The sequence below is a fragment of the Melanotaenia boesemani genome, chromosome 12 (assembly GCF_017639745.1).
Source record: "Melanotaenia boesemani isolate fMelBoe1 chromosome 12, fMelBoe1.pri, whole genome shotgun sequence".
In the NCBI taxonomy this organism is placed as follows: Eukaryota; Metazoa; Chordata; class Actinopteri; order Atheriniformes; family Melanotaeniidae; genus Melanotaenia; species Melanotaenia boesemani.
In genome coordinates, this window is record NC_055693.1 from 3,035,470 (window position 1) to 3,051,225 (window position 15,756).

At 46.5% G+C, this 15,756-nt stretch overlaps 1 protein-coding gene across 1 annotated transcript in view; it reads right to left on the reverse strand.

Annotated features, from left to right (window-relative positions):
- Positions 1–15,756, reverse strand: part of itgb5 (integrin, beta 5) — a 64,997-nt gene that overhangs the window by 27,486 nt on the left and 21,755 nt on the right. Inside the window, exons 10-11 of the mRNA XM_042001020.1 lie at positions 7,360–7,534; positions 5,375–5,629 (exon numbers count right to left, since the gene is read on the reverse strand). Of these exons, the coding sequence (XP_041856954.1) occupies positions 5,375–5,629; positions 7,360–7,534 (430 nt within the window). The remainder of the gene's footprint in view (positions 1–5,374; positions 5,630–7,359; positions 7,535–15,756) is intronic.

Sequence of the window (15,756 nt, forward strand, 5' to 3'; positions counted from 1 at the left end):
ATAACTGAATTATCTCTGATTTCCTGTCAAATGGAGGCCATTTATTTTACTTTTGAATATTTCAGCATTTTCTGCTCATATCTGGCTTCTTGTGACTGGATTAAATCAAATAAAACTTCTTCAAATATGATTTATAAATTAGATTTTCTTGATCAAAGAAAATTATTTTAAGGACTCAAACATGTCAGCTGATCTTTCTTCAGACCCCAACTTTTCTAGTTGCTTCATGTTGAAGTTAAGGTTCAGAAGGGTTTGCTGGGTCAGAAATCCTGATTCTGTGACACAGCTGAACTAACATTTTTTACCCTGACAGTCGCTTCAATTCCCTTCACTTCCAGCTCATTAGAGGATTAAAAAACTCTTCTTTCAATAATTGCAATAAAAACCTCACATTAATGTTTTTTCACTTTATTTCTCTCAAATCTTTCAATCAACTTTAGTCTAAAACAAAACGTCGAGATATTTAAATTGTTAACAAATTGTTCCAGCCCTTTAACTAACTAATTATGTTTTTATTTTTTTTATGGAAAAAAAACAACAAAAAATACATAACTGGGAACTGGGGAATTTTATTATTTTTAAAATAAATTAATTGTACCAAAAATTTGTAGCATTACTGATTTAGATTTTAACCCCCCCCCCCCCTCATTTATAAAATAAAAATAATTCATTTTATTTGATGGAATTGGAATTTAAATGGTTAAAATAATTACATGTTTGGTTTTCTTCATTTAGAGTGAAGCTGATTGAACAGTTTAAGCAAAAAAAAATAAAATAATATGAATTTGTGTTGTTTTTATAGAAGATTTGGGGTGAGGACTTTTTTGTCCCCCAGTGACCTGAAAGGGTAGTAAATATGTTCCACGTGTCCTAGAAGACAAGCTCAGTGTTCTTGTCCTTCAGAGCAGCTCAGACATGAAGCAGATGATCAGCACTGAGGAGGATTTTATCCCTCTCCAGGTTTTCCCAGACGGCCGCCCTGGGTCCCGGTGGAACAAAATCCAGAGCTGAGGGGCTCGAACGGCATTTCCTCTGAAGGGCTTGTACAGCGAGGTTTACACGGGGAGCTCCGCAGTAATTAACTGGCAGAGGAGCTGGTGGGGGGTTGTGGACGGGGTGTACAGCTTTGCTTCATTAGGAACTCATTACAGCTCCTCGCTGAGAGGACAGACAGGAGGAAGTGGACTGTTAACATTTAATGGAGGATCAGCAGAAACTGGTCTGCATCTGCCGTGCTCACTGCCATATACGGAGGCGGCATTGTGTTTGTGGACAACACCAGAGCCGGCCCCTTCACCACAAAGCACTTTCTGTGGTTCCTCTGGAACAACCCCCCTCCAGCCTCGACTCCTGCCAGGAGGTCTCACACCACAGTCTTGGACCTGAAGTGTTGGAAATACAACAGGCCGGGCCAGTCTGAGCCAAACCAGCTGGTCCATCCAGCTCTAAGTCCTCTCTGGGCATCAGAGGGACAGCCAATCAGAGGACAAGAAGCACAAGCTGGCATCCACACACTCATTTCTGATTAACAGAGCACATGTATGACTCCTGCCTCATCCTGAACATTCACTCCAAACATTTACTGTTTCTATCACAGCAACATGGTCATAAATCCTCCCGAGACAAGTACGATACCAAAACACGCCCTCAGAGGCAGAAGAACAACAAAGCTTCAGCCGAACATCTGAACAAGTAGTTCAGCAGCTGCTCCATGGAGGGAAGGAAGCCAACGGCCCTGCAGGTGAAGTTTCATCTCCCGTTGAGAGAAGCCGAGTCATGGGTGGGTCAAACTAGAAGCACACACCCAGAACGGGTGGGACAGACCAAATTAACTTAGTCCCGTTCCATTAAAACCTTCCTACAACACCTCAAAGAAAACCATATGGAATAAATCTACTGAAGCCAACAGAATCACAGAGTCACTGTAAAAGGCGAAGGTTTGGGCGAACTGGAGAAAATGAATGATGCATTTCTGAATAGAAGCTTTTAGATGACGAGATCTGGGAGATATTAGCTTTAGATATTATCAGATATTAGCACAAGTATTGCTAGACCTCTTATACCAGGGCACCTCGTTCCCAGAAGACCAGAAATGATTCTAGAATAATATATAAAGTAAAATAAAGCAGTTTCATGACAACACAAGCTCCAGTTAGCTTAAACTTGCTCTAAATTTGGATGGAGTTCCTCTCACCCCTTTAAGAAGGTGCAAAATGGGGGTTTGCAGGGGGTTAGGACGTGTCTTCTGGGGGGCGCCCTGGCCGGGTGTTGGGGGCGTGGGCCTGGGGTTCCCTTCCTTTGCCTCGCCCCCCTCCCACTCAGAAAGAGGAAAGTGGCCCCTTGGGCTGGTGGCTGGCCCCTGGGGGGGTTCGTGGCGTGCCTGGGTTGGGGTGCCTGCTCCGGGCCTGTGACGCCCTTCGGGGCCGGCGGGGGACGGGGGCGCCCTAAGCCACTGGCGGGTCGTCTTCCAGGGGGGAGGCTTACTCCCCTCTGGACCTACATCTCCTGACCCCTCCCTTCCCCCACTCTTCACTACATACACAGGTAGGGCTGTGGGAGGTGTGCTTGTTGCGCTGGGCGGGGCAGGGGGGTCATCATAGTGGCCCTGTTGCTTCGCCGAGCGGCAGCATGCCTCCCAGCTTTTAATTCCACTTAGTCACTGAGCACAAATAACATTTGCAACATACAAACACGTTTTGGGGGGTGGAACATGCGAGGTCAGGTGGGTGGGACTGCTCAGGTGGCCCCACCCCCTCCTCAATGCAGTTACTGCCCCCCAATTTTAACCCTCTTTTTTTAATTGCAAACAGCACATAATATATTCCATCACTAGTGGGGGAGGGAGGGGGGATGGGGTCTTCAAGCGCCCCTGTCTCCATGGATGGCCCGGGGGCGGGGCGGGCCGGGTGGCCTGTCGCGTTGGCCCGGGGCGTAGGCGGGCTGTCCCGGGGGGTTTTGGCTGCTGGCCCTGGGGGGAAGGTGCTGTTTTGGGGGTGGGGAGTGGGGGGCGGGGGCGGGGTGGGGGGTTGGGGGCCTGGCTCGTGTCTCCTCGCCTCCTGGCTGGGGCTGTCCCCCCGTGGCGTGGGGTGGCGGGAGGATGGTGGTGGGGGGATGGTGTTTGTGTGTGTGTGTGTTGGGGGGGGGGAGTGGTGTGGGTGTGGGGGGATGGGTGGTGGAGGGATGGTGTGTGGGAGGGTGGGGTGTGTGGAGGTGGATGCGTGGTGTGTGGGAGGGGGGGTGGTGTGGGTGTGGGAGGATGAATGGTGGAGGGATGATGTATGTGTGGGAGGATGGGGTATGTGTGGGAGAATGTATGGTGCAGGGATGGGGGAGTGTGTGGGAGGATGGATGGTGGAAGGATGGTGTGTGTGCGGGAGGATGGATGGTGTATGGGAGGGAGGATGGTGTGTGTGTGGGGGAGTGGTGTATGTTTGGGAGAGTGGGTGATGGAGGGGTGGTGTGTGTGTGTGGGAGGATGGGGTACGTGAAGGTGGATGTTTGGTGTAGGAGAATGATGTATGTGTGGGAGGATGGGTAGTGGAAGGAAGGTGTGTGTGTGTGTGTGTATGGGAGGTGTGAAGGTGGATGAATGGTGTGTGAGAGGGAGGATGGTGTATGTGTGGGAGGATGAGTGGTGGAGGGATGATGTGTGTGTGGGAGGATGGGATAGGTGTGGGAGAGTGGTGGAAGGATGGTGAGTGTGTGGGAGGAAGGATGGTGTGTGTGTGGAAGGATGGATGGTGGAAGGATGGTGTGTGTGTGTGGGAGGACAGAGTATGTGAGGGTTGAATGGTGTATGCGTGGGAGGATAAATGGAGGAGTGGAAGGAGAGTGTGTGTGTTTGTGTGTGTGTGTGTTGGTCTGGGGGGGGGCAGGACTGGTTCTCGGGGTGTGCGGCTGGGCGCTGGGGTGTGGGGCTGGCCTCTGGTGGTGGCCGTCTGGGCGGGCCGGGTCCCCCCGGGTGGCGTGCTGGCCCTCGGCCTGTGGGGGGGGGGGGGGTGTCCCTGCGCTCCTGGGCCCGGGCCCTCTGCCCCGTCTGTCCCGGGCGGCCGGTGCCCGGGGGGGTCGGGGACTGCTGGCCTCGGCCCGCCGGGGCCGGTGCCCTGGGTCCGCGGGGCGGCTCCTGCGGGGATCTCCTGCTGCTGCCTTCCTGGGCGGGCGAGTGGTCGTCTCTGTGGACCGGTCGGGATCTGTTGCCTGCGGGGGGGGCTGGTGGCCTGGGTCTCGGGACCGCTGGCCTGACTCTGGCCTCTGTTCAAGTGAGGTGGCATCTGCATGATCACTCTGCATGGTCACTCCTTCCTGAACGTCTCCACACAGTCTTTGCGTCGCCGTGTGGCCGAGTTCTCCAACACATCCACACAGGTTTCTCTGCGCATGTTCTTGAATACAGCAGTTTCACTTATATCTATTATCATATTTTGTTTCTTTTTTTAATTATTTCTGTTCTTATTATTATTATTACTCTTACTCTTATTATTATTATTGTTACTATTATCAACTAGTTGTGTAATGACCTACTGGCTAGGATGATCGTAGCTATATATGTTGTAAGTAGTATGGATTACATGGTCTTCTGTATGATGTTTCAAGTCCCCACCCGCACTCCCCACACCCTTTCTGTCCCTCTCTCTCCCCTCCCTCTTCTCTCTACTTTCTTTTCTCTCTCTCTCTCTCTGTCCCCTCCGGTCGAGTCCAGCATTAAGAGTCTGATTTAATAAAGTTTTTCATCAAGAGGGACTTTATACATGTAGTATAAATCCCTGCTTGATAGAGTAAAATTGCCCAGCACCAGACAGCAGCCAGACAATCATTCTGTTTGCAACGATGCTGGACAAGACAGGTTAAAAAAAAAAAAAAAAAAAAAAAAGAAGGTGCAAAATGGTTTAGTCCACACCTGCACTGGTTGGTTTTAACTGGGTTATGTGGGCTACACATGGATTGATCGGACAGCCACAGGAGACAGGAAAATGTTGTGTCCCTGTCCCAGAAAAGGGAACTCGGGCCCAAAAAAAGGGAAGAAAGAAAGGAGAAGGAGAGAAAATGAAGTTTCTTCCTGATTTCTTTGAGAAGGTGACCATCACATCCAAACTAACTAAATCTTCCATGTGAACAAACTCAGAGCATCAGCTGCAGGAGTTTTACAGTTACACCTGCAAACGGCAGATTTTCATCCAGCCAACGTCACATGAAGCTCCGATTGGCTCAGTGAGCTGTCAATCAAATACTAAGACAGCTGCTTATATGTGAAATCACTACATCAATGAGGTTTCCATGCAAACTGGATTCATGGGAGGGTATTCGTGAGAGATGAGGCCCAACAGTAATCTGTGGGGATCATGGAGCTGAAGAAGACGGCTGCCAGCGCTCCTACCTGAGCAGAGGATGCCTTTATGTCGGGCGCAGGAGAAGTCGTCGCACTCGCAGAAGCTGCCGTAGATCTTCCCGAACTCCGACTCGTAGCACAGACACTGGTTGCAGCTGCACTCGCCTCGCCCGCTGCAGATCTGCTTGCCCTCAGCCTCCCGGCAGGCGCCCACATGCAGGCTGCTGGCCTCGCCCTCCTGGCACTCGCAGCGGGCGCCCAGGTAGCCCGGTTCGCAGCGACAGGTGCCGCATTTATACATACCTGCAGGACGAAGAGGTTGCTCAGGATTTAGGCTGCCTTAAATTCAGTTTCTGACTTCTGAGTCATTTTTCACCATCAGCAGGGAAACAGTCAGAACTCCCTCCCATCTGGTTTTAGTGTTTTAGGTTTTCTCGTTGACGTTAACTCAGATAACTGAACTAACTAAATCTTGAAATTCAGGATGGTTCAAGTTTTTCCTCCCCAGCATAAAATCCAGACGGAGGACGTGAACCCTCCTACAACCTGTCAATCTTTCATTTACAAAGTCAGAGGCTTGAAAATTCACCTTAAAAACTGGTTTACATGAGATTTATTTTTTAATTACCATCATTATGTCAAAAACAACCATAAATGAGAGTCTCTCCATAATCATCCCAAAGGAAGTAGTCATTTAAAATGTTCAGACGTGGGACTTTTCCTCAGTTATTAAAGGTCTGAAAACCATTAATTAGGGTGTTTAACGCCTTCATACGCCACAATAAGAAGTCCTGCAGCAGCAGTTTGTCTCTTAAACTGATTTTTACTTTGACAAGACAACAATCATCTTTAAGCTGCCTGGAAAAGCAGTTCTGATAACATCATACTGGAAAAAATAAGTTTATTTGTTGTTTTGAGGCTTTTTCAGTTTGGGGGATTCTTGGAAAATAAATTTAAAAATGTTGATGTCTCATCCTGCACACAGCAGCATCTACCAACTATCTGTCCAATGAAATGCTTCCTCAAACCTGAGTGGGGGGCTGGCTTCTCCAGCTGACTAATCAGAACGGAGTGAAGGAGGAACCTCCCTAGTTTGTGTCTCTACAGTAAATAAAGTTAAAACTTATATGTTCTGGGTTATTTCTGTGACTTGTGGACGTTTGTTGATCTTTGGCTGCTCCTGATTGGACGTTATTGTCAATCTAAGCTCTCCGATTGGTGGAAAGTCTGACAGGAAGTGGCTTCATCATTATGTCCAGGTCTAAATAGAGGTCTCTTAGCAACACAGTGATAGTGATGTTTTTATGGTGAAATGTGATAAATAACGCTGTTATCATGGATCACTGTGGATTTACCAGATAGAGTCTCTGAATAAAACTACATTTAGTGACTGGATTGTAAACCTCCTGGACGGGATAGAAATGTCTGGAAAACTTTTATAGATCAGCTAATGGATATCTACCCTTTAGCTACACATTACCGCTCCTGAGAAGCTCTGGTGGAGTTTTAGAGATTTAAATGAGCTCAGGAGGATTTTTGTGATCATGGAAGAATTTGTGACATCATCAAGCAAGAAATCATTGTTGTTATTGAACAGATGTATCGTGATCATATTTGTGATTTCCGGCCCTGGTTTAAACATCCTACATGGGTTAGAACATCAGAAACAAACCTGGGATCGTAACCAGTTTAACTAAGTTAAAACTAACTGCAAATAAAGCTGATGTGTGAAATCTCTGAGAAACAGCTGTTGTTTGCTTTGATTTTGTTTCTAAATTTTTGTCTCCCGTTTCAGAGGTTGGACCTCCTTTTAGCCCAGTCTGCTCTGATTGGTCAGTTTGAAATGCCCCATCAGGCTCCACCCACTATGCTATGGCTGCGCTGAAACTCAAAAAAATGGACACTGAATTGTTTTCCTGTAAACAAACATCAGAATGAACGCAGGTAGAGGCAGGATGGAGAAGCTGTGCTGATCTGATCATGATCAGTTGTTATCTAAATATCTGTGAAAGGAAAACAGTGATTTTTAGTACCGATGGAGCTACAGATGCTGCTGTTGACTTTAGCTTCCCGACTGCAGCCGCAGTCACACTGATAATCCACGGCCACCTCCAGCCGGTCTTTGAACCCCACCGGTTTGATGGTGAAGCTGTGGTTGGTGCCGCTTGGAGGACAGCTCCTCGCCTCCACGCCGACTTTAAACGACACCTAGGAAACAAACGGAGCCGTGAGAAGGGATGTCACAATTACTTACTTTCACAATTAATCCCAGTATTAAATGCCATGACTGATTACTGGATTAAGGCTAGTTCACCAGGCTCAGTCCGACTGGGGTCTTGGTTCAGTTTCTTCTGAACTGAGTTTGCGTTCACACTGCAAATGAATTGAACCTTTTAAATAATGAATTCCACTTCCTGCCAGAGGCCAAGCTGAAGAATTACAGAAGGAGAATATGAGACACACAGTGAAGAAGGAAACTGGTTCATCTGCTGGTTAATGCAGAGCAACTTTGATTTCTAGTAAATAACAGCTAAATGTGGCGTTGCATCCGATGCCGGCGGTCCTGGGTTGAACGTGTTTCTATCAGAACTTCTACTGCATTCATCCGACTGCGACTCATTCCTCCCGTCCAGAGCCGCCCATCGCCCCAGACGTGCTTATGTTTTGGTTGTGTTTACCCACAATGCCGTACGCTGAACCCACAATGCATTTTGCTGTGTAGTCCACTTCCTTCATTTGGTCCACTTGAAGCGGACCAAGATTTGCATTATGTGAACAGAGTCCATTTCTTTGATTTTGATCAGTTTGTGTGTTCACAATTCTCCTTTCTGAGCAGGAAAAGTAGGTTTGGAACCAGAAAGGCTGGTGTGGTTGCACCCCACGTCATTCCTGTCTGATTTATTTGGTTACAGACGTAAGGAGAAATTTAAAGACCAGGTGTTATTGTGGAGGAGGCTCACCAGCCTGTAAAGCACGACATAAAACAGGAAATACATTGAACATATTTCATCACCTGCAGTAAAACCAGCAGCTTTTTAAGCTAAAGGAAATATAAACGCTGTAAGTAACTGGATTAAATGAGGTGATAAGACTGAAATGTTATTGTTGTGTAATGTTGTACGTGGACTTACAGCAGAGTTTACTAAACTCCACATTACACATATAAAAAAAAATGAAATACGTAATTTTAACGGATAGTTTCTCTGATCACTGACTCGGCGTGAAGCTGATGCCTTTTAGTCATCAGAGTTAGACGTCCGTAGCAGAAAGCTTCATTTCAGAGATGTGGCTTTGTTATTATTTCCACTGTTCCAGTATTATTCAAGTCTTCGCAGTGGCTGCCCCTAAATGATGGAAAAACCAGCCCACATATTAAACCGGCCTCCTTTACGTTGATTTTATTTATTTATTCTGTCTAATTTGACTCTTACGTGTTTTAATCTCTTGTCCTATTTTATGCTTCAGGCATGTATTATGCTGCTTGTTTTATGTCTAACTGTGATTTTGTGCAGCTCTGTGGTCCTCTGTGGTTTCTAAAGTGCCAACAAATAAAGTTGGACTGAACTGAATGTGTCAAACAGCAGCTTTCTATTTTTCCTGCTTTTTAAAGAAATATTCATATATATAATGTAGTTTCCAGAAAGAAGCTTCCCAAGTCCAGGTAGAGGTCCATGTAGAGGTCCAGGCAGAGGTTCAGGTAGAGGTCCATGTAGAGGTCCAGGTAGATGTTCAGGTGGAGGTCCAGGCAGAGGTCCAGGTAGAGGTCCATGTAGAGGTTCAGGTAGATGTTAAGGTAGAGGTCCATGTAGAGGTCCAGGTAGATGTTCAGGTAGAGGTCCAGGCAGAGGTCCAGGCAGAGGTCCATGTAGAGGTCCAGGCAGAGGTTCAGGTAGAGGTCCAGGTAGATGTTCAGGTGGAGGTCCAGGTAGATGTTCAGGTAGAGGTCCAGGCAGAGGTCCAGGTGGAGGTCCATGTAGAGGTTCAGGTAGATGTTCAGGTAGAGGTCCATGTAGAGGTCCAGGTAGATGTTCAGGTGGAGGTCCAGGCAGAGGTCCAGGTAGAGGTCCATGTAGAGGTTCAGGTAGATGTTAAGGTAGAGGTCCATGTAGAGGTCCAGGTAGATGTTCAGGTGGAGGTCCAGGCAGAGGTCCAGGTAGAGGTCCATGTAGAGGTTCAGGTAGATGTTCAGGTAGAGGTCCATGTAGAGGTCCAGGTAGATGTTCAGGTGGAGGTCCAGGCAGAGGTCCAGGTAGAGGTCCATGTAGAGGTTCAGGTAGATGTTAAGGTAGAGGTCCATGTAGAGGTCCAGGTAGATGTTCAGGTAGAGGTCCAGGCAGAGGTCCAGGTAGAGGTCCATGTAGAGGTTCAGGTAGATGTTAAGGTAGAGGTCCATGTAGAGGTCCAGGTAGATGTTCAGGTAGAGGTCCAGGCAGAGGTCCAGGTAGAGGTCCATGTAGAGGTTCAGGTAGATGTTAAGGTAGAGGTCCATGTAGAGGTCCAGGTAGATGTTCAGGTAGAGGTCCAGGCAGAGGTCCAGGTAGAGGTCCATGTAGAGGTTCAGGTAGATGTTAAGGTAGAGGTCCATGTAGAGGTCCAGGTAGATGTTAAGGTAGAGGTCCATGTAGAGGTCCAGGTAGATGTTCAGGTAGATGTTCAGGTAGACGTCCTGGAGCCTTTCACCTGTTTCTCTGAGTTAATATGTAGGATTTATTTTACTTTACACAGCAGAGCAGATTTATGTTACTTTAGTAGATAAATTAAAAAATAAAAGTTAAAGATCTGTAAGGAGAGTTTATGTAGTTTTGAACATTGTTAGTGTTGGGAAATTAGTTACAGCAGAATAATTCAGATTATTTCTTCCATAATAATCGTGCCAGGAACATCTGTAACGGTGACGTCCCTGCTGAGAGAGGACAGTGTCTGAAGACAGGCAGTGAAGAGGAAGGAAAGCAACTTTCTTTTTCATGTCAGATTCATCCAAGCAACACGAAGTGGCACAATCCCAGCAGGCCTGTCGGACCTGAACTGCACGCGACCCCGGTCTGCACCGCTATGTTTACGTCAGCGGTTATTCTACCCAAAGAGGAATTCACAGAGCGCTGCTGGCGTGGCGGCTCAGAAAGTGGGACACAGGACCAACACCCATCTGATTGCTCTGAGGAAGGAAGCTCTGACAAGAGAAGCCCGACCCCGGCATGAGCCACATTCTCTCCATCAAACCAGTCATCTTTAATGATGTCAGCTCCATGCAGGGTTCAGGGTTTGTCTCTTTCATGTTGCCTTCACTGAACTTACACTTCAATGATTCCTCATAATCCCAATGAAAACTGCTTTCCAGCTGAACCCGGAGTTAAGACGTTGACACGTGCTGCTGGGTTTGGCTCAGAGATCCAGCTGACTGGATCAAAAGCAGAAACCAGAGTTATGAAGCTACAGCACCAGAATCCAGCTATAATTTGACATTGTTGACTCATTTCAGACTGACACAGTGGCTAAAGCAGAGACAACTGCAGGCGGGAGGAAGTTAAAGCTCAGTTCTGGAGAATCTGACCAGAGGGAATTATTTCTGCTTTAGTAGCTCTCATTCGAAGCACCTTAACCACCATTTTAGCACCTGATGCTCCAAGAAACAGCTTCTGAGTTTGGATCTGACCTCATGAATACAAAAAACAAAACGTTTCAATGAAAAAAATAAACTGTAAAGAATAAAAAAAACCAAGAGTTACATGTCAGTCTCTCCAGGCCTCAGCTAGCATGCTAAATGTTAACGTTTACGACAGTCTAGTTAAAGACTGAACCAGGCTTGTTTGGAACGGTTGCAGGAGAAAAATACGACATGGCAGCACAGCTTTGGCTTAGTTTTTATTCAATAAATAACCGTACAGATAAACCGTAGAATAAAAAGAAGGCGTATTTTCATTGTACCATGACTTTATATATTAACTGAGATGCTCCCGTGGCTGTTAGCTGACATAACGATGGTACATCTTAATAGCTTTGCACAGGCCTTTCTGTGGCTTGCTTAATATTCTGTTTGGGGATTTAAAACCGACTTGGATCTATTGATACATGCAGTCACACAGCGAGTCTTCACCGAGGTGGGATTCTGCTCTGAAGCCCCTCCCTTGCCCAGACGCTTTATCTTCCCGGGACGTTAGAGGATGGGAACGGCCAGCGGAGGAGCCGAGGGCAATTCAGGAGGGATGAATGGAAGGGAGCTCTCAGGTGACGTCTTTTATCCTCAGCTCGGTCTGCTGGCTGCCAAGGCTCCGTGTCTTTTCTGAGGATGCTGGCCAGTCTGCTGGCCGGGTGTCAGCCACAGCTCGGCGTGAGCCTGCCAACGAGCCTGAAGCTGCATCCCAATGACCTCGCACAAAAGCCTGCAGGGAAGGCCTGTGAAACTGCTCGCTGTGAAAGGGATAAACTGGCAGCAGGAGAAATGCTGGCTGCAGTGTCTCCAGTTAAGCTGCCTGCTTTTCATGGATTCCTGCGTATAAATGAAAAGAAGCCTGAACTAACGCAGCACAGGCCACTTTTTTTATTAATAGATTTTTTACCAAATCAGGATCATTTGAATTCAGTTACATGTTTTATTTGACCTCATTCACGGGTTTTATCTCAGCTAATTGAATTTTTTGGGCGGTCATAAGAATTCCATCATCTGAAAAGATTTCTCCATGGTAACGCCGCTTTGTGCTCTCAGGGAAGTCCTTTTGAATGTTTCTGTCACTCACTTCCTGTTACCCAGAGTCCATTCTCATCCCCTCCACCGAAAGCAACACTGAAAAGCTTTTTCTCAATGAGTCCTGCCAGCTGTCCTCTCCCAGTGTCCACTACCGCTCACCAACCCCTTCTGTCTCTCTACAACCTCATAATTGTCCTAAAGAGCCACATGATTGGGTGGACCAGCGTCCTCGCGACTCAGATTTACAGTAAATTTAATTGTGTGCCTCGTTAACTCGTTAAGCTTCCCGCGCTGGAGTAACGGGGGTTTCTGGGCGACATGTGATGGAGGCTCTTCCTCCGCCCTGAATCAGCTTGCATTGTCTGTTGGACAGAGCTGAGAAAAAACCGTCCTCCGGGCCCTTCCCCCTGATAATAAACTAAACAGATGGTGGCCAAAGTTTTATTCTTTTGAGGAAAATAAAAAAAGATGCATCACCTTTAACATTTCAGAGGGAAGGAAAACTTTAAATCTTGTTACTAAGCAGGCGTCCAAAAGCATTTTAACCTTGACGTGAAGAGGCCTAATTTTCTGACCTCCTGTCTGAAATGACATGCCCAATATAAATTAAGTATATCTTAACAATTATTATATGTTTATGTGGCTGTGTGTATAATCTTAGTCTCTACAGAAAGCTGAGACTTGTGAGATTACTACAGACGTGTCAGAATGAAGACATGTTACTGTTATTTCCTAAAAGAAAACCATATTACGTGCAATGAAAACCAGAATATAACAGTCCACTTAGTCTAGAAATGAGTAAAGTAATGTCTGATGAGGAACTGTGCTACAGCAAAAGTGAAGCTGAGCTGGTTTCCAGGTGTTTAATAAAGGTGTTATGCAGGTAAATATCTCAGGAAGCCATCGGTCGTCCACGACGACGACGATGATGATGATGATGGACACCTCTATCAATGGTCAGAGTCAGGAGGATCCAGGGATAGCCCCACACTCACCTTACAACCACCATGAGGATCCAGAAAGAAGTAAAGCCCAAGATAGTCTATGATAGGAAGAGTGAATCCTTCGCTATAAAACCTCCTTCATCTCCATGGAAACCAGCAGGACCTTCATGGTTCATTTCAATCAAAGGCAGAGTCGTAGGAGAACACAGAAGTTTTAGAGCTGGAATCAAACTTTTCACCACAAACAGTAAAAGTAGGACATGGTTTTTATGGTTTTAGCTGCATCAGTTTGTCGTGGTGAAGGAGAAACTCTCCTTTTACCGGTTGATCTACATTCCCACCCTTACCTATTGCCACGAGCTGTGGGTAGTGACCGAAAGAACAAGATCGCGAGTACAAGCAGCCGAAATGAGTTTTCTCCGCAGGGCAGCCGGGCTCTCCCGCAGAGATAGGGTGAGAAGCTTGGTGATCCGGGAGGGGCTCAGAGGAAAGTCGCTGCTCCTCCACATCAAGACGAACCAGATGAGGTGGCTCCTCTTGCCCTGGTGAGGTGTTTTAGACACATCCCACCAGGAGGAGACCCCGAGGAAGACCCAGGAGAAACTACATCTCTCGAATGGCCTGGGAACACCGGGAAATCCCCCCCGGATAAGCTGGAATAAGTGGTCGGGGAGAGGGAAGTCTGGGCTTCCTTGTGTTGGCAGCTGACCCTTGTGACCCAACACCGGATAAGTGGAAGAGAACAGCTGGATGGATAATGGATGCTAGCTTCCAGAGTTCGTGCGTTCATATGACTCCTTGTTTGTGTGGTTTGTGGAGAACTTAGCAGAAGCTCTAACGTGGACAGTTCTGTTCTCATGGTTTTCTTACATTCCTATATAATTGTTTGGGGTCTGAACTGTGTTTGGTTTGGATGCCGATGCTTGGTAGAGACTTTTAGCTGAGTTTATCCCCGCCATGATGCTACGCTACATGTTAGCATTGCTGCTCTCCGGTGTCTGCAAAGATCTTCTGTACTGCATGCATCTCATGCTGCCTCAAGATGAGGTTTAACAGTTTCAGATGATAAATGATGAAGTACTAAAATCGCACAAGTCACAATGTTGCAGTAAGTAATTACTAATAAAGATTAGAGAAAGGTTATTCCCTAGTAGAAAAGATTCAAAGCGGCTGTCAATCCCCAGGATTGGACATCCCAGCGAGTTCAGCCCGAGGTCAGACTATGGAATGCTCAGAGAAACTAAAAAAAAACTAAGAGCTCTATCTCAGACTCTCCAGGTCTCAGTTAGCATGTTAAGTTCATGACAGTCCCGTTAGAAAAAGACTGAACCAGTATGGCTTGTTAGGAAGGGCTGCAGGAGAAAGCCTCTTCTCTCTAAAAACAAGAAAGCTGCATCTGAACAAACCACCAGGCTTCTGGACCAATGTTGGTCAGACCGGACCAGAGTGGTTTGGTCTGTTGGGTCCTTCCAGACCACATAGCAGCTGTCAGCACGGCGGTGGAGGGTTGGTGATCTGGGCTTGTTCTGCAGCAACAGAACTCTGTCACTGAGTGGAACATGAATTCTTCAGGATACCAAGGTATTCTACTATCAGATGTGAGTCCGTCTGTCCGACAGCTAAAAAACTGTCTCATGCAGCAGGACGACAATCCCAAACACATCAGTGGATCTACACCAGGACCAGGTGTTGACCTGGTCCAGTCAGGGTCAAGACCTCAATATCAGTTGTAAGCAATGAGAATAACACACTGAGGTTGGTAATCCATCGGATGGTCTGGAAAGTCAGCTGATGTTCTCACCAAATCTGCACAAAGATGAGAGTTTAATCTTTCCAGAAGGCAGGCTGTAAATTTCTTTAGTGAAGCAAAGAAAAGAAAATATAACTGCATTTTATAGTTACAGTGATTTTTTATATCACCATCTCCAACCTTCAAAACTAGTAAAGATAAAAGACAAATTATGTTCAGGACTTAAAGAGTGCAGACCGCAACCATGAAGGTAAACCTGATGGATCACTTATTTTCTGTTTACACATTCTTAGAGCTGCATCAGATAAGCTCATTTGTCTCCGGTAATAATCAGCAAACTGGGTTTTCTTTGGCCTCACCTCCTCCTGGCAGGCCACAGAAGTCCGCAGAACAGAGAAACTCCTCTGACACTTTTAATGACATGTTCAGACCGAAAATAAAGGTGTGGAGGGCATTTAATGTGGGCATGTTGCAACAGGTACCAGTCAGAAAATCCAGCAAGTCCAGGTTGAGTACAGGGTCTGTGGGATGTGTCTGAAGCAGAAAGTCATTTGGATTACAAGTTATTCCTGGATGATAATGAATGTTGTTTTTATTGTTGATTACAGATTAAAAATGGGAATAAAACTGTTCTGTTTCCACTGTTTAAAACCTTGAAACTGCTCCTACAACTAAAACAGACAAGGATGAAACTGTTCCCACAGCTTAAAACCAGGAATGAACTTCATCTGCAGCGACTGAACAGCCTCTGCAGTGCAACCGTGATCCTTTTAATCACTGAAGAGAAGAATCAAACCAAACACGATTGACTAATCAATCAGATCAAAGACAAGCAGGTGAATTCCCCACATTCACATCCTCAGTTTTTTACAGTCTTCATAACTGTGGTGACTTTTCCTTACAGTTGCTAGAACCCTGTTTGGACATGGTAACATAAACCCTCCCTTCCCTCCGCTGAGGTCTGATTTCAACAGATAGGAAGGCACTAGAGGATTTAAAGGTCACACAGAGTTGTTTCAGACTCATTTCTCCTGGTCATTAGCTGACAAGA